This window comes from Lissotriton vulgaris, chromosome 4_1 (genome assembly GCF_964263255.1).
Source record: "Lissotriton vulgaris chromosome 4_1, aLisVul1.2, whole genome shotgun sequence".
NCBI lineage: Eukaryota > Metazoa > Chordata > Amphibia > Caudata > Salamandridae > Lissotriton > Lissotriton vulgaris.
In genome coordinates this window covers 30,581,901-30,609,264 of record NC_141691.1, presented here as the reverse complement: position 1 = coordinate 30,609,264, position 27,364 = coordinate 30,581,901, and the positions used below count along the sequence as shown (strand labels likewise).

The window sequence follows — 27,364 nt, the reverse complement described above, 5'->3', positions numbered from 1 at the left end:
TTGGGGACGGAGAAAATATCAATGGCTGAAATTAATTCAAGCATACCACCTATCACATTTTTAGATGCCTTTTTGCAGCCACCACCAGGGTATAGGTCATTTACTACTATAATCCCATTGCAGCAACATTACACATCAAGGCTACATGTTTAGTCCTGACACCTGCTCAAACTTCACCCATATAGTCCAAATGTTGGACAATCTATTTAGGTCAGAGGGAACATCTCCTCAATAGGCATCTGTCAGAATACATGCTTTTGAGTCAGATGAAAAACCTAACCAAACAGGCACCATTTTTGTCTGAAACTTTGAAAAGCTTCATGCAGCACCGTTTGGGTTCTACATAAAGAAAAGTGATACTTCTAGGCGCAACATAGGGCATTTATTAATTAAAGTATTTTACAGACAATGTTGAGCTTGTATTGCAGTTCTTGACTGTGAGATATTGTAAATTGGCCTTAAGCCCTTGGGCTGTGCTCTCGGCAGTGGATACAAAGACAACATTTTAAATTTATCATAATCAAATCCGATCTTTGTGTGCTGGTCTGTCTCTGGGCTGAGTTTAATTAGATGCATCTTCAGTACAATAAACCTTCTGTGGCAAAATCTTAGCTAATTATACAAATTAAGTAAATACAAGACTGCACCATGAGAAGCAGAAACTGATTTCTGAGCCAATGTCAGCTGAGGCAGAAGACCAGAGAGTCATGCCAAGAAAATAGCTAGATAACAACACTTACTAGCTGCTGTGCACTGCATTGTAATAGAGAACATGGGAGAGTAAGGCTGCCTTCCTCCAGGTAAGGACAAACTATTCTTGGTCACTTTTGTGGAAAGTATGACTTTTCATGTGCTTGTCAACAGATTTAGTTTTTAAAGTTAAACTAAAAAAAGAAAAGATCCAATTTATGACAGCATTAATATGACTGAGTGGACAATGGGAACCCCGTATGATTATTAACACAACACCTTTAAGGCACTGGTAAGAATACTAGCTGTTTCAACATCAAGGTTCAGAGTTTATAAGGGTTGGTTTTTATGTTCAGTGGGTCGTTTTCATCTGAAACTGAGAGTTTAGTCATATGCAAGTGGACTGCAATGCACCCATTGTCGTCTTCCCCTGATAGGCCCACATATTGTAACCTGTATGCATGACAAACACATTGTCTAAGGCAACTATTGAACCTCTGTCTACAAACCCCACAATATCTAAGAAGTTTTCATTTAGGCATCACAGGAATATGTGAAACAACTGAGAAAAGTAATATGTCTTTCTTCAGAGTGTGTACACAATATTGTCCATGTACCCTTAACCCCTCTACTGCCTGCCCCCCACGCCATGCTTTTTTGTCCACATAAGGTATCAGTGCCAAATTTGCATCTTTGTCTTCCAGCATCCAGAGGATCTTAAAGGTTCCAAGGGTTTGTATATTCCTGTGAAGGGACTGAGACAAATTTGGGTCTTTGAAGAATAAAAAGCTGCAAAAGGGATTGTCTGCTTTTTTAACCTGCAAACGGTATCCCCTAAGGGTTCTGGTGCAAAAATAACCATCTTCCAAGCTTTCAAACAAAAACAGCCTTTTGTCAGAAAACCATACTTTGCTACACAGTTTTGGCATTTTACTGGGACATAGCCAATTATTCCTATTTTTGTATTTTCAAATACCTTCCAGTTACTTGTAGAAATAAGTGTGAAACCAGTAATGGATCCCAGAAAGCTATAGATTTTTGAAAAAAAGAAACTTTGAATTGTGAAAGGGGTGATTTGTGGATATCATTTAAGGCTTTTGTACAGAAATTAACAGTTGAAATGAAAGAAAATGTATATTATTCTGAGAAAAACAGCCACTTGTTCCTACATTTTTACCTGTAACTTTTTCTAACTATGCTGGATTTTTAAATTAAGATGACTGAGCGGACAATGGGACCCACTTATGATTTGTTCCAGAACAGGATTAAGGCACTGGCAAGAATATCAGCTGGTTTATCAGCAGAGTTACGAGTTTGTACGGGTGGGTTTTCATATTCAGCGGATCACCAATTTTGAGAAGAAACTGAGGGTGCAGTAGGGTTCATGTGGTCATCTACCAGTGGACTGCCAGGCATTCCTTTTTTTCTTCCCCTGATAGGCGCACACATTTTACCTTGTACACATAACAAACACTTTGTCTAAGGTAACTACTGAACTTCCACCAATGAACCTGGCAACATATATAAAGATTTTCTTAAGGCACCACAGCAATATCTGTAACAAATGATAAAAGTATTTTTGCAGAGCTTGTGCCAAATCTTCTCGGGGCACCCTTAACGCCCAGCATTTAAACAACTCTAAAACAAAGATAGCACTACTGGGAATCCCTGTGAGGTTTCTGAAGCCAAATGGAAAGCTTCACTCAAGACATCCGTTATGCAAAGTTTGTATGAGTATGATGGACAGAAATTATAGCATCCTCATATTTATTTGTGTGTGTTAAGCTCTAGCAGTTAATGGCAGCTCGAATGAGTTAATCTGGAGCTTAAAGGGTTCCACCTGGCCAGTTTTTACTGCATTACTAGACTTTCATGTACAGTACTTTGAGAAACAAAAAATAGGAAAATCACCTAAAGTCATTATTTCTTCCCTTAATAATACATACGTATGAGATACCGACCTGTCTGCACAGTGAACTAAAATGAATTACACTATGTAGAGAGAGCAATAATTCTACAGAGAAAGATAGAGGCAACCAGTAGATAACAATAACTCTCATTTTGTGGTAGTGTGGGCGAACAGTTAGGTTTATGAAAGGAAAGTTTTAAGCATCTGTTGTACTCACAGAGACAATAAATGAGATACGACTCACAAATAAATCTAACACATGTGGATGAAAATAACAATTATCTTTGTATATGTTAGAGAAGCAAGACTTCAGATCAGAAATAGACTGGATAACATTTAAATATTCAAATAAATACTTGATGAACTTTCAATTATGGTGAGACATTTGTTTCCTTTCAAAGTATGCAGTACTTCCAGTATCTAGGCACTCGGTGGTTAATGCCATCAAATATTTACCATTGTTGTTGTTGGAGAAGATAAATGAAAGTGTACAGCTTGAATGGAGTTCAGTAGACTGCCAACACAGTTACTGTCATGGTCACTGGCAGCAGGTCACTGTAGATAAATGGATGAAGGACATCGCCAATGCAGTGGCTGCTGTTGTGGTTGCTAGCCGGTGAGTGTAGCTTTGGACAGTGGCGGACCACCGACTCATTTTCTTTCCTTATCACTGGAAGGAGTACTCCTCCAAGGAGTTTCAAAAAACAACAGCAGAACAGGTGTAATGCAGAAGAGACTGTCATGGTGTAGGCGGTAGTGCCAACATTGCGGCTGCACGCCATTGAAGGCTCTCGGGAACAAGGCTGTTTCCAGCATTCATCATCATGCAAGAGGATTCCTCAAGATGACGGAGATGTACCTGGGGCAATTCCACTGGGCTAGGGAACCAAGAGGCCTGGCAAGCTGCAATGTTTCATTTCCTGTGGTGATTTGCATCGACACAGAGCGTGACGGTCCTCAGCCACAACACGTTATTTTTACCAATGGGCATTGGGGAATTGAACCTCTAGCCCAAATGCAGGTTCTTGGCAATTTATGAAGTGTGTGGGGCTCCAAGGATTCTAGGAGGCCTTTCGGATTTCAGGAGAGCAGGTCCCAGTTTTTGAGTATGGTTGAAGTTGACAGGGTTTGGACCTGTTTCTTCTGCAACAGGGCTTTGCTTCAGGTCTGCCAGGTGTCTTCTTCATCATCTTCTTTAGGACAGTCAAATCTGAAGTCAGGTTCTCAGCGAGCTTCATAAATACAGAATTTTGTTTTTTTTAGGGGAGGACCGGTAATAACTAATCAACTGCCTATCACTATGGTGTCTCTTTATGCTCACCCCAAGAAGGCAGATAGTGAAAAGTGCGGCCTACCATATCTGCCCCACCTGAACGGTGGTGCAGGGTATGGTAGACCATCCTATTACTTTACCTTATTTTCCAACCAGTCCTCTCAGCAAACATGGAGAAGGACTGGGAGGTCGCCATCTGCTTCTAACAGGAGAGGGCTGGGTTCAAAGGTGGCTTGTCCTTTGAAGTTCCCACTTCTGCTGAGGCAGATCCTATCGGGGGAATGTGTGACCACCTCTGCACAGAGCAGGCATTGTTTCTGGATCCAGAGGTCTCTAACTCTATACCCAGGGGTACAAAAAACGTTTCTGGTGATGGTACTCTGGCTGAAACTGGACAGCGACAACACAAGTGTTTGGTAGGTATCAGGGGACCCTCTAGCATGATCCCCTGTGTAAATTTAGTAATAAATGCAATATCAGCATCAGCGGGATTAATTAAAACAAGGCGCCAGATGTAGCAAGCCTAATTCCGGTTGGTAACGGCTGAAATGACAGAATTTCGGTCGTTACTGACCTGAATTAGGTTTTTCATATGTAGGGGCCTGAATTAAGGAATCGCTAATTTACCGAATCTGTAATTTAAGGAATCAGTAAATTACCGAATTCTTAAATACCGATTCAGTAAATTACTGAATCCAGAAATGTAGTGAGCACTCAAATGAATGACTTTCGCATTTTAGGATTCGTTATTTTCCACCAACTACAAGTTGGTGGTAAATTTAGAAAACTCTAAAAAATGCAAATGTATCCAAATAATAACAGTGCCATGTGGCAGACATACATGCCCTAGGGCATGTACGCGTGCCACATGTGCACCCATACACAATTCAGGGGTGCAACAGGGTGTCAAAGTGACACCCTGCCACCATTCAATGTTTCCCCCCTTTTACCGAATCAGTATTTACTGATTCGGTAATTCCAATTCATTCCTATGGGCCTTAAGGCACATAGGAATGTGCCTTAAAGAAGAATTATTAAAATATGTCAATTGTATTCAATTTATAAATAGTAAGACAAATGCTCAGAACAATACACTGGTACAGTTGTTTTTTATTGTGTTATACAATCCAAAACCAGACAAGTGGCAGACAGATGGGATTACATAAAAACAGAGGTTCAGGACAAAACTGACACAACATCAAGTGTGACAATGTTTCCTTCCGGCCACATATGAATCAATGGCGTTTCAACCTTTGTATAGTTACATTGTCATCATGAGCATCCAAAAAGATCTATAAAATACAAAAATTACATTCATATGGGTGTAAATTAAGAATTTACTCCTTCTATAGAAGAAGAACAGAGAGAAATGAAAAAGTGGAACGAGGAAGGAAGAAAGCAATAAAGGAGAGAATTAAAATTCCACCGGCACACCCAATGTGAGAAAAACAAATAATAAAGGTCAGTTGAAAAGCATAATAAAAGACACCTTCCTCTCAAAAGAAAAATGAAAATGAATACAATATCTAAAATACTTCACCTGGTTTTGAAGGTAATCCACCCTGAATGAATTCAACAGTTTTAAAGATGTACCTGAATTTTTGGAAAACAACGACAATTTAACTAAAATTTAAAAGGTAATTTATAAACAAATCCTATGTAATGACTAAAGTGAAATAATTGCTACATGTATACCACTTCAGATTATAGATGCATGGTTGTGGTGTATAAACCTCATGACATAAAAGAGATTCTACCCAATTGCTAGAAAGAAATGAAACAAATAGTAAAGGTGAATAATGCCTATGGGCAAAACAGTCCCAAACATGTCTCAAATGCTTGTGGCCAAACCAAATTTACACCATGTATTAATAACCAAAAAGAAAGAAAACGGTAATGGAAAATGCATCTCACCCTAGCAATCTAAAAAATCCAAAGTGCTTGTAATAAAGCTGTTGGGCATCTAAGGATTACCAGTGCTGTCAAACTTAACTAAGACTTATCCCAAAAAAAGAAAAATATATTTAGAAACATATTCACCTCCAAATATTTAATATATTCTATTCTAATATTCTAATATTTCTAACAAACTCCTGAGGCGGAAAGCCGGGAGCGCTGCTCATTTCATTTTACTTGATTTTAAAAACTGTATTTTGCACTGCTGTGTGTTCACAATTTTACCGGCACTTCGCCAAGATCCTTGCCTGCACAGGAGGTCCCAGACAGCCGATTTGGGTGCTGCCTTGGGGAATCCTCCCTCGCTGCCGCCATCCACCGCGAGCGAGTAAGCTCCGCCCACTTTGCAGGCCACGCCCCCTTCCATCGGTTAAAAGGGCGCGCTGATCACTAGCGCGTCCTTCTAACAAACTCCTGAGGCGGAAAGCCGGGAGCGCTGCTCATTTCATTTTACTTGATTTTAAAAACTGTATTTTGCACTGCTGTGTGTTCACAATCTTACCGGCACTTCGCCAAGATCCTTGCCTGCACAGGAGGTCCCAGACAGCCGATTTGGGTGCTGCCTTGGGGAATCCTCCCTCGCTGCCGCCATCCACCGCGAGCGAGTAAGCTCCGCCCACTTTGCAGGCCACGCCCCCTTCCATTCTTTCTCTCCCTCTGATCCCCGCATAAAAGGATGTGCTTGGGCCGGAGGCGCAGCAGACGGGCGCAGCGGGCGCGACGATTGCGCGCCGAAGGCACGCCTAAGGCAAGCCCGTCTGCGCCCGTCCGCGACTGTCCGGGGCTAGGGGCACGCCACTCTGCCCCGCTCATCACCTACACCCCGGTCCAACTACACCACCTCCAGGGACCCTGGCCCATCGCTGCCTCCATTTGTTCTCACATTTCCTCCCTCGGTTTCTCCCCTACTGCTCCCCCGCACATCCCCCTTCCTATAGCTGGCCCCTCTCTCCCGCCTAGAAGCACCACTCATCCTACAACCCCCAAATCCTTTACGGCTTTTTATCTTAATACCCGGTCCGCAGTCGCCCATACGCACAAACTCTCGGTCCTGCTGGATCTTCATGCCCCAGATCTTCTTTTCCTAACGGAGACCTGGTTCTGCGATGACTCCCTCCCCGCCCTACTAGCCACCTTACCGGCTACTTACTATGCCCTCCGGGCAGATCGCCCTTCTGGCAGAGCTGGGGGCGGCGTGGCGGTCATTGCACGCACCGATCTTCCTTTTCAAACCCTGTCCCTGCCTGACATCGCGACCACCGAATATCTGGTTTTTCGCACCACCTCCACCACTCCCCCTCTGACCTGTTTTCTTACCTACCGCCCTCCTCAATCCCCTTTACAGTTTCTCTCTGATTTCTTGGAAGTCTTGGCCACTATTACAGTCAACAATTCCTCTATTCTACTCCTCGGCGACTTCAACTTCTGGCCTTCCGACCCAGCTGAATGTTCGTCCTCAAAAGAATTTTCCGAAACCCTCCAATCCCTCAATTTCACACCCCATGTTCACTCCCCCACCCACATCAAAGGTCACACGCTCGACCAGATCTGGTCCCTGAACTGTCCTGTAGAATCCCTCTCTATTTCGCCTTGCACTTGGTCCGACCACCACTTGATTTCATTTTCCCTACCCATTCACCCCCCAGCCAAGCACCCTTGCCCCAAAAACATCTGGGTCCGAGCATAGAGCCGAGCTAACCTGGAAGATCTCTCTTCCCTTCTTACCACCTCCCTCCCTTCCCTGCAGGGCCTTTTCACCCTTTCTCAGGTCGAGGCCATAGATCAGTTGCTCTCCGCTGGCAGTGACTCTGTTGCCCCGCTCAAACGTATTACCTCCAAGCGTGATAAGGATGCCAACCGGTGGTTCAACGCAGAGCTTAAGGCCACCAAACTTACTGTACGTCGCGCGGAGCGGGCTTGGAGGAGAAGCTATTGCCCCACTCTAAGACTGGAGTACACCAACATCCTTACCCAGTATAAAAAAGACATCTTGGAGGCCAAAACCACCTACTTCTCCTCCAAAATCCTTGCTGCAGAAAACCAGTCCAAGGAGATATTTACGATTGTTCATAACCTGGCGTTCTCGGACAGAACAACCCTAAAGCCCGCCCCGTCTGAAGAACTCTGCCACTCCCTCAATAACTACTTTATTCACAAAATTGCTACTATTAAAGCCAACATCCCGCCCCCTTCTCCCTTCTTTGTTGACCCCCAATGTCCCCTTCCCAAGGGACAACTCACCACCCTTCCCCCCATATCCAAGGAAGCTCTGACTTCCTTAGTACCCTTGGTCAAATCCGGCTCTCCACTTGACCCCTGTCCTGCTCACATTCTCCGCCATATCTTTGTTACCTGCCCAGACCCCCCCCTTCATCTCCTCAACAGCTCTCTGGCTCAAGGTGTAGTACCCGACCCCTTGAAGTCCGCGGTTATTGTGCCGATTCTCAAAAAACCCGGGGCAGACCCTTCTGTCCCTGCCAATTTCCGCCCCATCTCCCTCTTGCCATTTCTGGCAAAGGTGCTCGAGCGCCATGTCACCTGCGCTCTGAGCTCCTTTGTGGAGATGCACGGAGCTCTTGCTCCCCGCCAGGCCGGCTTCCGCCCCGCACACTCCATGGAGTCCGTTGTCATCTCGGTCCTGGACAACCTCAGGGAGGGTATGGATACCAACCAGCACCAGGCCCTCGTGTTATGTTATGTTATGTTATGTTATGTTATTTATTTATTTATATAGCGCTCGGCTACTCCAAAAGAGTGTCCCGGAGCTTTATTGGAGAAAGAAAAACTGCGACATAATAACATAACACCAGATAAAAGAAAAAAACCGGAGTGCCAGACAAAGACTCACAACCAACAGACTACTGAGTGAACAGCCAAGTTTTAAGGGCTTTTCTAAAGGCCAGCAGACTAGTGGCTCCCCGCAGAGCAAGCGGCAGAGAGTTCCACAGCTGTGGCGCCAACAATCCAAAAGAGCGGCCTCCGAGGCGCGCTTTCTTTACACGTGGAACAACTGCCAAGTACAGGGATTCTGACCTCAGAGACCTGGTCGGTTGATAAAAGACCAGTCTCTTTTGGAGATACTTAGCTCCCCCCTTGTGAAGAGCTTTATAGGCCAGAGTGAGAGCCTTAAAGGCGATCCGCTTGCGGATGGGAAGCCAGTGCAAAGATTTCAACAGGCCCGAGGCACTGGAACGCCTATTCAGACCATAAATTGCCCTTGCAGCGGCATTCTGCACCACTTGAAGCCGCTGCAGCAAGTACTCTGGAAGGCCCAGGTAAAGAATGTTGGAATAATCCAACCTGGACCCAATCAGAGCCTGGACTGTCAGTCTCCTGTGTTCCTCGGACAGCAGGGGCAGAAACCTTCGAGGCATCCTAAGGATGCCGAAGCAAGTGCCCGACACCCCCAAGATCTGAGATTTCAAGGTTAGCCCATTATCCATCTTGACCCCCAGATTCTTGGCAACCTGAGAGGAACAAGACAGAGGGAACATATTCATTGGCCACCAGGCCTGCCAGTCTGGCTCTGTGTCACACCCGAAGAAAAGTACCTCAGACTTATCGGAATTGCACTTGAGGCTGTTCAGATGGAACCAGTGAAAAACAGCCCCAAGGCAATCCCGAATACTCTCCCCATCAAAGTCACCTCCTCTCTTACAAGAGAAGAGGAGCTGGGTGTCATCCGCGTAGGATACGATCTGGGCGCCCAATGACTCCACCAGCGCCGCCAATGGGGTCATAATGATATTAAAGAGGGTCGGGCTCAAAATAGAGCCCTGTGGGACCCCGACTCCCAGAGGCGGCATCACGGCGGAATCCGGCGGGGCCCAGATCGTTTCTCCTCGATCTCTCAGCCGCCTTTGACACGGTGGATCAAACCATCTTACTTTCCCGAGTCAAGGCGGCGGGGATCGGGGGGACTGCTCTGGTCTGGCTATCCTCCTTCCTGAGTGACCGCACCCAGGCCGTCCGCCTCGGTGAATTTACAGCGGACGTCCGGAAAGTCCAGTGCGGGGTTCCCCAGGGCTCCTCCCTCTCCCCCCTCCTGTTTAATCTTTATGTCGCCCCTCTTATCTTTTCTCTTCAACAAATGGAGGTCGCCGTATTTAATTATGCGGACGACCTCCAGCTTGTCTTCAACCTGTCCTCTTCCCCCTCTTCTGTTCTTAACTTCCAATCTGTCATGCTCCACATCCGGGACTGGATGAACCACAATCACCTGAAACTCAACCCCGATAAGACCGAGCTGGTGTTGACGGGTGGTTCATCCAGCCCCTGGTCTTCTCTTTTCTGGCCCCCTTCACTTTGCCCCTCTCCTGTACCCACTACCTCTGTCAAAACCCTCGGCATAAAACTCAATTCTCAACTCACCCTTCACTCCCAGGTTAGCTCTGTGGTATCTTCCTCTTTCCTTTCACTGCGCACTATTCGCAGGGTGTCCCGTTTTTTTACTTTCTCTGCCCTCAAACTTATCATCTTGGCCATGGTGGTGTCCCACCTGGATTACGGCAACACCCTATATGCAGGTATTTCTGCATATAGTCTACGGCGTCTGCAGCAGATACAAAACCAGGCGGCCCGCCTGGTCTTCAATCTTCCGAAATTTCACCACTCCTCTCCCCTCTTGAAATCTTTACACTGGGTCCCTGTGCGAGGTCGGGTCCAATTCAAGCTCGCCTCCATCACCTTCTTGACTCGACTGGGCTTGGCACCTGCATTCATCTCTTCTGAGATCACCCCCTACGTTCCCACCAGGGAACTACGCTCATCCTCCCAGTCCCTCCTCACCATTCCTCGCTACCGGAGAAAGAAGTGGGGAGGCTCGAAATTTGCCACCCTTGCCCCGATCCTCTGGAACTCCCTTCCCCTTGAACTCCGCGCCATCACTCTGTACCCACAATTTCGTAAACACCTTAAGGCCCACCTGTTCACCAAGTCCTTTGACTAAATCCCCAACAGCTTCCCCTGTCTTCTAACCCCGGATCTTGTTAGCTGTAGCGCCAAGAAACTGCTGGTGAATGCGCGCTTTACAGGTAATTTTAAACTCAAACTCAAACTCATAACAGAACTAGCCAGGGGTGGAAATAACAATTCTCTGGTGTGCTTTGCTCCCAAATAAGGCTGAAAAATTAATCCAAAATAAGAAGGAAACAACTGAGATAGTCCTCTGACATAGGGGTGCATAAAAAACTTTAATGCAGCAAGAAAAATGGTATTTGGTCCCCAGCAAGCACAAAAACCAAAAGCCTGAAAATGTGTAAAAGCACGGAAGAAACCAACTAACAAATAGAAAAAAATCATCTAAACCTGTTGTGCCCATCCATTATATTAGCCTACATCTACCATTTAGCAAAAACTAGAGTTCACAAGAGATCTTTTGCTCAATGAATTGTCCCTTACGCGGCGTTTAAATTCTGGAAGCCACTGTCTGACTAACTTGGGCATACAGAGCCACAAGCAAGAAACTAAAGATGGACTCTAGTAAAACTCACGGTTATTATTCCAAAGTTGTCCGCCATCTTGAAATAAAACAAGGAATTGAGTACACTTTTTCTCAATCTACATAAGTAAACGTAAATAATTTTTATCAATATTGGGATACCGTTAAACTCAAAAAAGCCCAAAGTGCCAGATGTATGTCTTGAGTCACGAGTAATCTTAAAAAATGGTTAAAAATTGTTATAAATACCGGGACGCCGTTAGACTCGAAAAAGCCAAATGTATTAGCAGTTTGTCTTGAACTTAGAATGAACTGAAAATGATGAGGGGATGAAACACACTTCTCCAAATTGACAATGACCCTACTGAATAAGTGTCATAATAACAAACCCCATCTTAACCCCTTCCGTGCTTCGAACGTCCAACGGTCGTCGCGCGCGCTACCTCGCTGGTGCTGCTCACGACCGTTGGACGTCCGAATCCCGTTAGCGCGATCGAACGTCCGCACTGGGGCGGAATGTTCGACGCGCTAAAGGGGTTAAAAAGGTCTTGAAGCACAAGAACAAAACTAATTATCTCCTAACACTGCATGTGAAAAATAATTAAATGCACTTATATTTAGTGTATGGACAAAAAAGGATTAAAAATAGTGACCCAACTAAACGGATTATCACAAATTAATATTAATGTCCTTATTACAGCGTGCACCCCAATTAGTCAGTCCAAAGTAATTGTCAAAAAATAATAATACAATAATAGAAAGTGCCAGAAGAATAGTAAGGAATTAAAATAGAAATAAGTCATGTAGGAATTGAAAGAAACTGGAAAAAATTAAAAAGGGGAGGAAAGGGGGGGCTTAAACTACTGAATATTCATTTACATTGACAGTATCTCGGGCCACAGCTGGTTATTAGCTTCTCCAGAATATAATCTAAAATTCATTATCAGTTATAGCAATGGATCATTACAAAAAACAACTACATCAGTCTTATAGCACTCAAACAATACACAAATATGGCAACAAATATTCATAAACAGCAATTCTTTTTTACATTGACATTTTTAGATCAATGTTGTCTTCATTTATCATCAGGGATAAGAGTAGCCTCAGCCACGTATTTTAGCAAATATGTGTGTCAATGATCTTACAGACCAACATTTGATGAATGGTAACATTGGTCCATGACATTATTTGACATACACATATTGGGAAATTAGTGGAACAAATTGCACAAGCAAAAAAAACATATTTACAATAAAGAGCAGACTTCAAAAGAAGAGTGGAGTAAGGGACGGGAGAGACTAGTCTACAGATATCCAATTAGCCAACTCATGAGTTGCATGCAGAACAAAAAGTGTATGGATAACCCTGATCATAAATAGTTACCCCTCAGTTCCTTATCAGTTCTTCAACTGAATACTACACCGTGACATTCCTCCATTGCATTGAGGTCCTTGTAGATGCTATCGTAATGAAGGTTACATTGGCATTCGCTTTTGTTCAAAATATTGGAGATACTACCACCTCTAAGGGGGGTCTCTATAGCTTCATTTTTCTGCCAGCACATGTAAGAAGGAGCATTCTCAGTCTTGCATCGAATTTGACTATTATATTGGCCCAGACGTGTCTTGATTTTCTGTATTGTCTGGCCAACATAAATAAGATTGCACCGGCACCAAATGGTATTGACAATATTTTGTGTATTACATTTAATGTAATTGCGGAAATCATGACAGATGTTGCCATGGATAAATTGTCAGGTATTAAGGCTGGAGTCTCACATAAGGCACCTTCCATACCTACAATGTCCAACCATGTTTTTCAATCCCCAAATGGTCGTTACATTTTGAGGTTCAATTCTGGGCATTGCAGCTCGGACCAAATGGTCCCTTAGATTTTTGCCCCTTTTGTAAGAAAACAGTGGCTGTTCCTGTGAGATTCCGGTGGATACAACCAATGACCGATGCTTCTTAAAAATGGCAGCAATTTGATTGCTTTGGGGGCCAAAAGTAGTAACGCATGTGATCCTTTAAACAACTTCCTGAATTAATCTGCCAGCATTTCTGCCTCTCTAAAGTAGTCATCCCTAAAAAAACCAGTTTCTGCGAATATGCAGAAACTGCCCAAAAGGCAGACCCTCTCTCAAACCTCTTTAAATGGATGCTGGAATATTCTAGCAGTGTGTTTTGGGCAGTGGGTTTGGTAAATAATTTGTCAGACCCAAAAATCCGACCTGAGTATTACTTGCATGAGAGGTGAACTTCAAATCAGAAGAGCAAGAATTCAGCCAACTGAAAAAAACAGTCAAGTCAAAGCGTGTACCAGTCCAAATGAAAAAAATGTCATCAATGTAGCATCGCTAATGATGTACGCTAGCAAAATAAGGACTGTTATTATAATCATACATGAAAATCTTTTCAAAATTATCTACAAGCAAAATTGGGGGCATAAGAAGCCCCCATAGATGTCCCCTTTGTCTGTAAATAATATTGTCAATAAACTCAAAATAATTATGTGTTAATGAAATTGTCAAAAGTTCCCCAATGAAATCAGTAGGAAGCGTCTCTTTTTTTTCATATTTTTATTAATGACATGAAGGCAAAGTTACAGTAAATAAGAAAAAAGCTTATCGTTTAAAAAAAGAAATAAGAAAATAGTATTTTGTGGCAAGCACCACAAGTTAAGACACGTTGATACAATGAATATGATGTAAATAATCTTATACACACATAAAAAAAGAAAGAAGAAAGAGAGCAAAGGGCATATTATCAGATGAGAAAAGTATAACTTGAATTTAGCAAATAAACAGTTATCTTAGCATATTCCTAGACACATTCCCCCCATACTTTTTCCAATTTGTGTAATGCTCTTAAGCCCCTAGATTTAGCTAATGCGCATTCCATTTTATATGTATCTGTTACAATTTCCCACCATTCTGCCGTTGAAGGTGGATCCTGTGTGATCCAAACTCAGGCCACTGCAAGCCTAGCACAAGCCAGTATAATACTAATAAGCTTTCTTAAGCTAGGGTCACAGATTTGTGGGCCCAGTAATATATCTACGGCAGTGAATGATATTGATCTGTTCAATTTATGTGACACAGTCCTTCCAGACCTTTCCAAAATGTTAATAATAATGGGCAAGAAAAAAACTTATGGAGGAGATCGGCAGCAAATAGATCACATTTAGGGCATCTAGTCATGTCATTACTTAAATTATTTGATGCCCATTTCGAGATACGGGCAGGGGTATAATAAAGTAAGCAGATTGTCTTATATGACTGCAATCTTAAACTAGATGAGTGAACTGCTTTACGAACAGTATCTAATGCGGAAGAATTATCCACAAAAGTGATATTAATCTCCGATTTCTGGCTCCAGCATAAAGCTAGTTTCCGACAGTCACCATCTGTCTGAAATTTAAAACTTCTATATGCGGAACTGATCAGCAATTTATTCTTAGCTACATGGATACAGACCCAAATGCACGAACCCGATAATATATTTATATTAAGACAGGAAATCAAATAGTCTCTAATTTGATAGTATTTTAAGGGCATACTCTCCGTAACTTTATAAAGAATTCTAAGTCTCTCAAATGTTAAAAACCCGCTATTATTGTATAAATCCCCAAGATTTTTTAATACCCACTTGTGCCCATGATCTCCCCCCACCATCGAGAAAAATTCCTGGTAGAGCTGGATTGTCCCACAGATGGAGCCTGGGATGGGATAACAGCATTTGGAATTTACTAACAATAGATCTCCATAAAAAAACGATATCTCTTGCAGTCTTAAATTTGACCCACTTAAAGTAATTCAGATCAAATGTACAATATAAAAACATTTTGGATTCAGTTCCTAGCATACATTCATAGTAGGAAAATGTATCTTTAAAGGGGAGTATTAGATTACGAATACGACCTATAAAGGTGAACCAGAAATATGCTTTGAAATCAGGGAAGTCAAGACCCCCTTTATCATAGGATAATTTAAGTAAATCAATTGCGCGGAGTTCTTCTTTACCGCCCCAAATAAAGCTACTTAATATGCCATCTAGGCATTTAAAAAAAAGATTATTAATGCGGAGTGGAATTGATCAAAATAGATAGATACATTTGGGGAGGATCTTCATTTTAATTAAGTTAATCTTGCCAATTAAACTCAGTGGAGTGCAATTGTTTTAGAGCAATAGCTGTATCTTTTAACAGTAATTCATAATTCAATGTAGGTATCTCTTCTGGACAAGCAGAGATTTTTATACGAAGATAAGTAGTCATTTTACAAACTTCCTGGATTTGATCCTTTGGTTTGAATTTCAGAATAATTTGCGTCTTATTAGTGTTTAATTTGTATCCAGAGACTAAGCCAAAGAACCTCGCCTCTGTAATAATGCCGAATATTGCTTCTTTGATATTTGTCGAGTAAATCGCAATATCGTCCGCGTTTACCGTAATTTTAAGAATATTTAGACCATATGAGAATGGTTTTATACGCAAGTTGTTTTGTATGGCAACTAAAAATGGTTCAATGGATAAATCAAATCTTAGCCGATGACAGTGGACACCCTTGACTGGTGCCACGCAAAATAAGGAATGTGTCTAAATACATACCTGCATAGCAGATTTTTGCCCTTGACTTATCATATAGAGCTTTTATAATTTTTAAAAATGAGCCTTTAATACCGAATCTGTCCAACACAGCCCAGAGATATTTTCACCCCACTCGGTCAAATGCTTTCTCTGCATCAAGTAGTATCATTCAGAGTGGGGTGGAATTTACTCTGGCAACATCAAAAGCCGTAACCGCCATATTAATATGGGTCGTAGTATCCCTGCCCGGTACAAAACCATATTGTTGTGGAGAGACCATGGTAGAGATTATTGGAGCACATATCTTTGCATCTGTATTTATTAAAGAAATTGGTCGATAAGATAATTTGCGTAATATTCCATTGCTCCGGGGCTTTCCCCTCTTGTCCAATATATCCGACAACTTGACTGAGTGTAGGGACTAATTCTTCAGTACATAGTTTGTAAAGCTCAACCGGGATTGAGTCCTCCCCTGGCGATTCACCAGAAGGTAGAGCGGCAGCTGCAGCTCTAATTTCTTCTTGAGTAACTTCCCTGTTTAATGTGTTTTCTTGATCAATGTCAATATGGTTCACTTTGTTATTCTGTAGATATTTAAAAATGTTATCAAGACCCGGCTGGTTTTCAGGGGTGTATAGCTCCTTATATTATCAAGCAAACTCTTCTAATATTTTAGAGGAGTTATTATATGTTTCATTGTTTGGGCCTTTAATGGCCTGAATTATTGTTTAAGCCTTACTCTCTGCTACCTTGTAGGCCAAATATTTTCCCCACTGTTTCCCCAGCTTCATATTGGGGGAGGCGATATTTATTCAGTTTTGCATGCTGTTTTAAATCCGATTTAAGGCCACTTAGAGTAAAGGTTACTTCTTCTAAATTGGAACCATGTAACAATGCTGTTGCCAGTTGATTTTCCACAGATAATATTTTTGCTCAAGTGTTATCAGTATCCTTTTTGTTTTGCAAATTCTGCCTAAATATGTAGTGTTGAGTAAAACCCCTAATGATAGCTTTACAGCAATCCCAAACCATATTATGTGAAGCTGAACCAGTATTAATTACCAAGAAATCTGTTATGTGGGCATTAAGTTTTGATATGAAATCGGTATTAAGCAATAGATGTCGTCGGAACGTGAAGCGCCGGGGGTTAAGTTTCTTTGTTTGTATTTTAAAAGAGAGGATGATAGGTTTATGATCAGATGTAACCCGCTGGCATATCTCTATAATGCTTATCTCCAGAATATCATCAGACTTTCATGCTATAATAATGTGGGAGAACAATTTATGCGCTGCACATTAATACGTATAGCCAGCAACAGCAGGGTTTAGTGCCCTCCAGGCGTCTTTGATATTATGGATGCGCCCAATTTCTAAAATAGCTGCCCTAGTTTTACGCATCCTCCTAAATGCCCCCCGTCTAGTAGTATCAATATTATAAGCCATAATACAATTAAAATCACCAAATATAAGGTGCTCCGCCTCCCATCCAAGAAGTTCAATATGTATTTTATCCATAATAGAAGGATTGTCTACATTTGAACCATATACCACACAAAATGTATATTTCCTACTTTCTATTATTAATTGGGCAATAGTCCATCTCCCGTTTTTGTCTATCAGACTTTTAATTGTCTCAGCATTAAATAGTTTACTCTGTAAGATAACAACTCCCCTAATTGACACATTTAGATTAGAACTTAAAACAATATTATATCCTAATTCCTTAAGTACATTTCGATCTCTGTGGCAAATATGTGTCTCAGACAGCAACCCAGACTCGTCTCAAAAACTTTTACATAATAGGGAAACAGAAGTTGAGCCAATCATGGAACAATTTTAAGGATAGCAGTGCAATTACAGTTTGAAATCACATCTGACAACAGGCAAAAAGTAGGTTCTAACCATTTCAAAAGAGGCAATACTTTAAACACTTTAATGATTGTCATTTGAGCACTCATCATTCCTTTTAAAACCACTTGTGTGCCAGATTAATTGTCTCTCAAATCAACTCATAAGGTAGTTCATGTACGGAGGAGCAAATCTGCAGCCCAGTGCAGTCCACTGTTGCTACCGTTATCAAACACCATCGGACCAGTATCAGCCTCATCACATCCAATGCATACATCCAATTAAAGGCAAACACCTTTATATGACGTATCACTCTTCCATTCCTGAAGCTAGCATCTTAAACTACTAGCAAATCAAACGTTATCCTAATGCAACACTGAGTAACATCAATCTAAAATCTTCCCTTTCAGGGCCATAATTGTTCAATTGCAAATAATTACACATGATTCTCAACACTGAACACATGCCCGTTTAAATGAGGCTACATGATGCAACATTCCGACTGTGCAATAGCAAAAAATGATACATTTTATTTGAAAATAGCAACCTCACACATGAGATACAGGGAGAATGCAGTGCATCAACGGAATCTGGTACTCTTACTCCCATGAACACTGTTGTCTCAGCTGCATAAGAGAATCTGTACTAGCCCAGTATACGGTTGGTAGACAGCATCTCCGTAGCATGGCAATATACAGCACACAAGAAAACAAAATGATATTTTTCAATTTGTGAAAGATGCAGAGAAGATCCTGGACCATGTCCATTAGGAAGCCAGTAGCTGACTTGTAACACGGACAGCGTAAATATGAAAGTGTGCATAATGGGCTTTGTTTCTGGACCCAGAGAGCAGAGACTCTCTACCCAGAAACCTGTCTGGTTGTGACAAATGGTGGGTAACCATCCAGGAACCAGACCTGGGCTGGCAGTTTTTTCAGGGGAGCATCTCTAGATGCCTCTGTGATAATTTTACAATACATCCCACACTGATATCAGTGTGGGTTTAATGTGCTGAGAAGTTTGCTATCAAACATCCAAGGTTTCTGTGAAGCTGTCATAGAACTTTAGAGTTTGTAATGACCAACTCCTGCACCATGTACTCTTTATGGCTTCAATGCACTTACAATGTTTAAGAATGGACTTGGACACTGTAGGGATACAGGGCTCATGCAACTGTACCCTCACCTGTGGTCTATTGCACTGTGCTAGATAGAAGACTTACGTCGACCATAGGCAGTACATTGCAGGCCTGGCACCCAGGGATGTGTACCAGGTCATCTCTTTACTTTTCTCTGTATTGAAACATGCAGCATGCAATGGCAGTGTGTGGGTGTTGAGATACAGTGTCTCTGAGAGTGGCACAATAGGTACTTCAACCCTTAGAGACCTTCTACGGTCACAGTGCCAACAAAACCACAGCTCTTCCAGCTCTGGAAGGATTCCTAGTCCAACAGTAATCTAAGGATTTGGTGTCAATGCCCCAATATCTATACCACATTTCCATTTGAAGTTGGTACAAACAAAGTTCATCTGGCACACATCGACCATTTTTGCCTGGCTCAGGCCAGGTTCACTACAGGATTTGAAGACAACTTTGTGGAAGGCAACCACAGTCCATTTAGGGAGAAGCAACAACTCCTCCCACTACTCTAAATGCAGCTAGGTCTATTCAGCCTGGCTGCGAGTCACCCAGGAAAGCAGGGGATACCTCAACCAGGCCTCGCGCTAGCAAACTTCCCGTTGACGATAATGAACTTACCGTTCACTATCGTGAGTGGGGAAATAACTCAGCTGCACATCGAGTAGCGGAGTTTTTTGCACTCCGTGAACTCTGCGGAGTGTGATGTACAGAAAACTCTGCAAACTCCATGAACAGAGCTAAGTTCACCAACCAGACGAACCTCAACCCCCTCCCCTTGTGTCTGTCTAGTGTGAATTCACATCCCCAACTCCTGTCACTGCAAACCCAGAATGTAAATACACAAAAGTCAGAGGGACACAGCATGGTCAAGCAAGAAAATGACTACTTTTTAAAAGTCACAAACAACACCCAGAAATCTATCTGGGAAAACCCACTGCACTACGCTAAGTGTCGCAAAATTGTGCTTCAACAATAGTTAAATGAAAACTTGAAATAACGTAATCAGGTCAATACATAATTCACACAAGTATAGCACGTAATCAAAACATTTCTCGGAGAGCAGGAAGTTAAAAAATGATCACAATGACGACTTTGTCCAGGTGAATTTTATTCACTGTCTTCATGAAGAATTCCGTAAAAATAAGATGAACAATGCTTCAAGTCAGCATACCAAATCTTTAAAAATCCCAATGCATTTCGGGCATTACAAGATAGCCCTTCATCATGGGAATCTGTCTACAATTGAAAAACAGTATTCAAATATATATATGCATGAAGATGAAGAACTCAACAATTTCAGAGGGAAGGACCCTCTATCTGGTGTAACTGTCAACCAAATGAAAAAGAAGAAGAAGTGAAGAAAGGGGGGAGATCGCACTGAAGAATATCTTGAATGTAAACCCAGAAGTACATTTATTCCTCCGACCTCGCACAAAACCATCGACTTGTTTGCGTCGCTATGTAGACAAGATCTAGCTAAGTTACCCATAGTTCATAACGTTTCCTCCAATCTTACCCGTAGTGATAGACCTGCATTTAAATCGTTGCAATCTGACACTTCATTGCATTTCACTAAGGCTGACAAGGGTGGCGCACTTGTGGTGATGGACGCAATTAGCTATGAAGCTAAGATTGCGATGATGTAGCAAGATACATCAACGTATCTTCCTTTACCTCATGATCCCACCAATGAATTTTCAGCAGTGCTTGAAAAATGTCTACGTAATACATTCATTGTGCACTTGGTGTGCGAGGGTCAACATCTTGAACTGGTATTTCTTCTGGATCATGAGCCAGAGTAGCTTCTTGAGGTTTAGGTTTATGTTAGTCTGACTTGAGAGGCCAAGGATGAGTCTTGCCACTGAGCTTTGTATTGTCAGTAGTCTCTTTAGAAGGATTGCAGTGATTCCTACTGTATCAGCAAGTAACCCAGCTAATGCAAACCGCCACATTTTGCAACTAAAACCATATTCATTATATATTATACATTCTGAACAATGAAATATAATGGATGTTTTACTTTGGTTGTTATTCCTGTAATGGTGCAAAACTTTCTATTAGCAGCATTACATGTACCAGGCTTCAAAGCGTAGATATTAGCAACAAGAAGAATACCAAAGAACTACTTAATTCAGTGGGAAAATGTTAACCGACCCAGATTGGCAGAGATTAAAAGAAATTAATGTTTAATGAGGTTTGCATTTTATGCATACTTAGTTCTCTCTGCCCTTAATTTGCATTTTAGGACATTTTGCTGATAAAAAGGTTTGCATCTTCTCACATCGAAGAAGTCAAGTTTGAGTACACGGAACAAACAAAATGGCTTCCTTTTCTGATCTGAAAGATTTCCACGAGCAATATTTTGAGCCATCATTGGTAATGGAGAGATACCTTGGGAAGGAATCTGCCTTCCTCGATGATACGAGTACACGGATATTTCCTCTTTTGTGCAAAACCTTCTCTTCAGGTACGTGGCATTGTACTCCACTTGATTCACATAATATCTTTGAATCCTGCTGGCAGTCCATAAATGGAGTTTGGGGAAGTAAACATGCAATCACAATACTGAAAGTGTGAATTATTACTGGATTCAAACATATGTTCTTTGTTTATGCATTGAGCCATGTAAAATATAGGTTGGTCCTTTGAGTTTGTTCATTTTTTAATTAAACATGTGCAGTAAAACAAATGTATATTCCCTATATTAAATACATTCATCGAACACGGGCAGCTTGTAGATTAGTGCATAGTGTGTGGACAGAATTAGCTAATGTCTAGGATGCAATGTATTGACAGAATGTTATGAGTTAGTAAAGCCATTCCAGCTTGCAAAATGCCTTTTGTGACTCCCTCCAAATCACAATTAAAAGCATGAAAGAGACCATTTCAAATTAACAATGAAATGTGACCACAGTTGTAGTCTCTTGATCTATCTGTCAGACACCAGAAGCCACATGTGTCAGGTATCTGGCTTGCCAAGTAGACAGATTTCCATGTGTGGGTCTTGTCAGGTAAGCTCAGGAGACAAGGAGCAGTTTAATACGAATGGACTGCCATAAAAAGTATTGTTTTAAGAAAGCATATGCAGGTATGGAGGTGTCTGTTCCTTCTAGGCTACCATCACTGCTTCCTCAACCAATCACAGGGGACAGCAAATAGTGATATAATTAATAATTATTAAGGACGTTCATTTTCAATACTTCGCAAATAAACAATTTACCTATTTGCTCAAAAATTGCACTATAAATTGTATCCTTTTGTGGAAACTAGCCATTGTGAAATTTGCACATCATAGTTTGACATCAAGGAATATTACATTGGGTGCTTATATTCTAGTAACACTGTAATGTATATGGAAAGGGGCGACCACTCGGTCCCCCCGAACGTATGGTTGGGTGCCCCGATCCCCCCGGGAAACCATTTTGAGCGGGAGGCGTGTCTCGGCTGGTATGCCCGAAGTGGCGTAGCCGGGGCGCGCCTTTTTCCCGCCCAAGAGGGGTTGTCCTAGACACCTACACCGTTGGACACGCCCCGCGGGCGGTTGGAGGAAGGTCCACGCCCTCCCCGAGGAAGAATAAAAGGAGCAACAATCCAAGGAAGCATCCTCTTGTTCTGTGCTTGGAAGCTGCACCTCCTCGTTGCACGTGAGCCCGAGACGGAACAAGGAGCCAATTTTGAGAACTTGTAATTTTTGTGTATCTCTTTTCAGTGATTCCGAAGCTTTGGATCCAGGACCTCGAGTCGAATATCCGTGACGATGCCTGGCAAGAAAGTCGGAAAGAAGGTTGGGACCGAACAAATGCTTCGCATGCTGGTGAAGGACATGGCGAACATGAAGAAGCAGATGGCGGCAATGAATGGTACGGGTAGACCGAAGAAAGTCATCGGACCAGCATTGCCGGGAGTAGTCCCTGCCGGGAGAGGTAAAAGGGCCAGGAATAGGGCGGCAGGAGGGGAGGCCCCGGTCCCCGAGTCACCTCCGGCGAGCCCGGTCAGTCCGGTAGAGGCCCCAGTTCCGATCCCGAACGCGGGACAGCCGATCCCTGTGGTAGTTAGACCTGTTAACGAGGGGGATATGCCTCCCGAGCTGGCCGCCCAGTTGGCGGCGTAGTTAGGCAGGAACAACGAGGGTGCTGAGGCACCGGGAGACACGGCCGAGGAGGCCAGGTTAATAATGAAGCAGTTGCGGCAATCGAGAGATGCTGCGAAGGCACCTTGTCCTCTTGTTTCCCCGCAGGTTCCCTCGGAACAACCGGCGTCGAGCGTTGGAACAGCATCGACAACAGACCCAGCTACTGGTTCGGGTAAGCAGCCGTTGCCAATGGCGGGGGAGGGATCGTTACCCTCAAGGAGGGAAAAGGTGGTCCAACATATCCCGATGGATGTGAAAGAAATGATTTGGGCAGATAAATATGTGAACATGTTTTCTCTGTTGACCGATCACTATGAGATAGAGCACGTTAAACATCAGAAGGAGTTGTTGCATCCGAGTGTATGGCGTGCAAAAATGGCGGGTTTCAGAGTAGATGAAACGATCGCTAATTGGGCCAGGGCGTTTGGAATGTTCACTGCAATCATGGGGGAACGTAGGCCTGAAGTATTGCCGGAATTAGCTTGTTACCAGACACGTATTATGGAATTTTATGAATCGTATGAAGGCAATCAATGGATGGGTTATGATAACAAATTTCGTAAGGCCAAGGAGCACGACTCATCCCTGACGTGGGATTGTTTCGACTCCATTTCCTGCAGAAACAGGTTATGCCGAACACGACGAAGTCGTCTTCTTTTGGCGGGAATGGGGCGGAGCCTTCCCACCATTATTCGGCGGCGCCCTTTCGGGCGGGCACCAGCAATGATCAACACACAAAGAGTAATGGGAACTCGGGGAGAAAAGGGGTCTGTTGGAGCTTTAACAGAGGCAAGTGCACTAGGCCACAAGGGACATGCAAGTTCAGGCATGAGTGTGCAGGGTGCGGACAGTCTTCACACCCCGAGAGTTCATGCAGAGCCAAGAATGGTGATACAGGAGGTAGAGGAGGGGCCAAACAGGTCTAATATCGACCGAGGGGCACCGTTACCTACTCCCGTTGACATCATGGCAATGATCCCTTGGCTGAACGAATACCCTGATCATGTCTCCGCCGGGGTGTTACGAGACGGTTTTTCATATGGTTTCCACATCCCGGCGGGGGACTTTCGGGGGGAAGCACAGTGTAAAAACCAACTATCGGTTCAACAAAATGCGGCGGTGGTACAGGCAAAGATTGCAAAGGAGGTGGCCCGAGGTCGGGTTGTGGGACCATATGTAAACCCGCCAGTTGTTAACTTTGTTTGTTCACCGCTGGGAGTTGTCCCCAAGAAGGACCCAGGTGAGTTTAGGTTGATCCATAATTTGTCCGCTCCTAGGGGTCTTTCGGTGAACGATGCGATTGACCTGGGAGTTTGTTCGGTGCGGTATGCATCCTTTGATGAGGCCGTCGCCATGTTGAATCGCCAGGGGCCCGGAGCGCTGATGGCTAAATCAGATATCGAGTCAGCGTTCCGGTTGCTCCCGGTACACAAACAGGATCAGCGTCTCTTAGGTTTTGTGTTTCAAGGACGCTACTAAATGGATAAATGTATGCCGATGGGTTGCTCCATCTCTTGTGCGTATTTTGAGAAGTTCAGTACTTTTTTGCAATGGGCGTTCACCAGAGCCACGGGCTTTACGCAGGTTATGCATTACCTTGATGATTTTCTGTTTCTGGGGGCAGCCGGTGACACGGAATGTGCACAGGCTTTGAGGAATTTCTGTAATCTCATGAAACGATTTGGTGTGCCACTGGCACCAGGCAAGACAGTGGGACCATCTACTTCACTCGAGTTTCTGGGGATTGAGCTCGATTCTGTAGAGGGGTGCTTCCGTCTGCCCAAGGAGAAGGTAATGAAATTTAAGGCCTCGCTTGAGATGTGCCTCGGCGAGAGAAAAGTAACTCTCCATCAGTTGCAACAAGCTGTGGGTCAGCTTAACTTAGAGTGATACCGATGGCTCGCCCCTTTTCCCGCTCTATCGCACAAGCCATGGTTGGCCTCAAGGAGGGGCACCACCGCACAAGACTGTCAGCAGAGGTTCGCCAGGATATGCGCATATGGCTGGCATTTCTGGCGGATTTCAACGGTCGCGTCGTGTGGAACAAACCGCCAGCTTCCTATGAGGAGCTGGGGTTGTGGACCGACTCGGCAGGGAGTGTGGGTTTTGGCGCCATATTTGGTAATCAATGGTCGGCACGGACATGGCCGGCGTGGTGGCACGATGGTGGGATCACAGGTAACATTGGGTTTCTTGAGCTGTTCCCCATTCTGGTGGCCTTGAAAACATGGCCAGAGGGGTTTCGTGATCGCTCTGTGGTGTTCTGGTCTGATAATATGACCGTTGTTGAATGTATCAATAATCAGGCAGCACGCTGCAAATGGATTTTGAGATTGCTGAAAGAAATTGTCCTGCTATGTATGAGACTGAATGTCCACTTTAGGGCAAGACACGTGCCGGGGGTACTGAACGAGGCAGCTGATGCACTCTCTCGTACCCATATGCAGGCCTTCCGGGGTTTTCTGCCCTCAGCGGACTTGGTGGCGGCACCATTTCCCGAAGCTCTCTGGTCTCTCGGTGCCCCGGATTACAAAACCTCGTGGGAGAGAGTCTAGCACCCAGGACAAGGAAGGCATATGAAGGAGCGTTCCGTTCCTATTTGTCATTTTTGGGTTCAGCTAGGGGGAGCATTGGGGGCAGGAGGAGTATGTCCTGAAATTTCTGGTATCATTACTTCAGACAGGCAGATCAGTGGCTACAGCCAATAGGCACCGGGCCGCCATTTCCTTCATGGCGCGGGCTCATGGCATCCAAGACCCCACATCGTCCTTCCTCGTAAAGAAGGCACTGCGTGGGTGGCAACGCCTTGAGGGTCGTAGAGTGGATGAGAGGCACCCGATAGGTCTAGCAAGGTTGTCCCTGTTAATGTCCGTACTCCCTGCAACATGTTCATCTCAATCAGAGACGGTGCTGTTCCGGGACGCTTTTGCATTAGCATTCCATGGGGCTATGCGGGTAAGCGAACTGGTAGCGAGGAATAAGCAGGATACGAGGGGAGGTCTGTGTCGAGAACACATTCAAATTAAGGAGGAGACGATGGTAGTCTCAATAGCCAGGTCCAAGACCGATCAGGGAGCGATCGGGGACAGTGTGGTAGTCCAGCGGATTCCGTGGTCTCCCATGTGCCCGGTAAAATGCGTGGAGGAGTATTTAGCGCAGAGGGCGGCATCATGGGGAGGAAGCTTGCTGAGGCACACCGACGCCACCCCACTGACTAGGTTTCAGTTTCAGCGGGTGTTAACAATGGCAATCGCGGCAGCGGGCTTGAACCCGAGCGATTTTGGGACCCATTCCTTTCGGATAGGGGCTGCTACAGAGGCTACAGCCAGGGGTCTGAGTGTTGAAAAGGTGAAACAGTTGGGGCGTTGGTCCTCGAATTGTTATAAAAGGTATGTGCGGTTGCACATGTTGTGAAGCTAATGTCATGCACTCACGCTTCTTGTTTTCTGTTTGGTTTACAGTTTCGCGAGCAGGCTTTGCGGGGCGGACTGTGCAGTTGACCCGACACCTGGGGACCAGCGGTCAAAGATCACCGGCTGAGGGAAGAGTGGTGTGGGTCGTTGGCCACTCATACGTGAGGCGCGCCGCAGACGTATTCAAAGCAGGTGACTTGATTCACGTGGCTGGGGAATACGGGTACAGGGTGACCTTCCACGGAAGGGGCGGGCTCTGTATTGACCAGTTTCAAAGTTTTATGGAGGGACTGTTAGGGCGGACGAGCTCACCGCCATCTGTAATCATAGTGCATCTTGGGGGCAATGATTTGGTGACCATTGGGCGACGAATACTTCTCGAGTTAATTTTATCCACATTAAGTTGGTTGGCGAGAAGGGTTCTGGGGTGCACGATTGCATGGTCACACATGATTCCTCGGAAGGTGTGGCGGGGGGCCCTGTCTGTGACAGCTTTGAATCAGTCGGTAAAGAAGGTTAATAACAAACTGGGTAGGTTGTTTCGTACAGAAAAATTGCATTGTATTCCACATGGATGTATCCGGGGGGACCATATGTATCTGGAGGATGGGGTCCATTTGTCCCGGGTGGGGAATGACTTACTCATAGGAGACTTCATAGCTTGGTTAAAGAGTTTGTGTAGCCATGACCTTTAGTAGGAGTTTTGTGGGGGGTCCGGATAGCCGGTCAACTATCCGGCCTGTGGCAGTAAGGTCATGATCGGTGAGCAGTAATTGGAAGATCCCTAGAGGTGGGCGCCACCCATTATGGATGGGAGTGCCCGGGGGGAGGCGGCCATTGGCCCCTCACACGGGGAGGCGGTACCCTCTAAGGATGGGGCCGCCGAAAGGGAAGGCGGTCATAGGCCCCTCCCTGGGGAGGAGGGGCTATGGGCCCCTCCTGGGAATTTCCCGGGGCCAGGACATCCGCGAC

General features: G+C 44.1%; 1 protein-coding gene across 1 annotated transcript in view; it reads left to right on the top strand.

Annotated features, from left to right (window-relative positions):
- Positions 1-683: 683 nt before the first annotated feature.
- The window catches only part of LOC147718273 (nicotinamide N-methyltransferase-like), a 57,798-nt gene continuing 31,117 nt past the window's right edge, over positions 684-27,364 (top strand). Inside the window, exons 1-2 of the mRNA XM_086966673.1 lie at positions 684-800; positions 21,093-21,314. Of these exons, the coding sequence (XP_086822799.1) occupies positions 21,167-21,314 (148 nt within the window). The 5' untranslated portion in view covers positions 684-800; positions 21,093-21,166. The remainder of the gene's footprint in view (positions 801-21,092; positions 21,315-27,364) is intronic.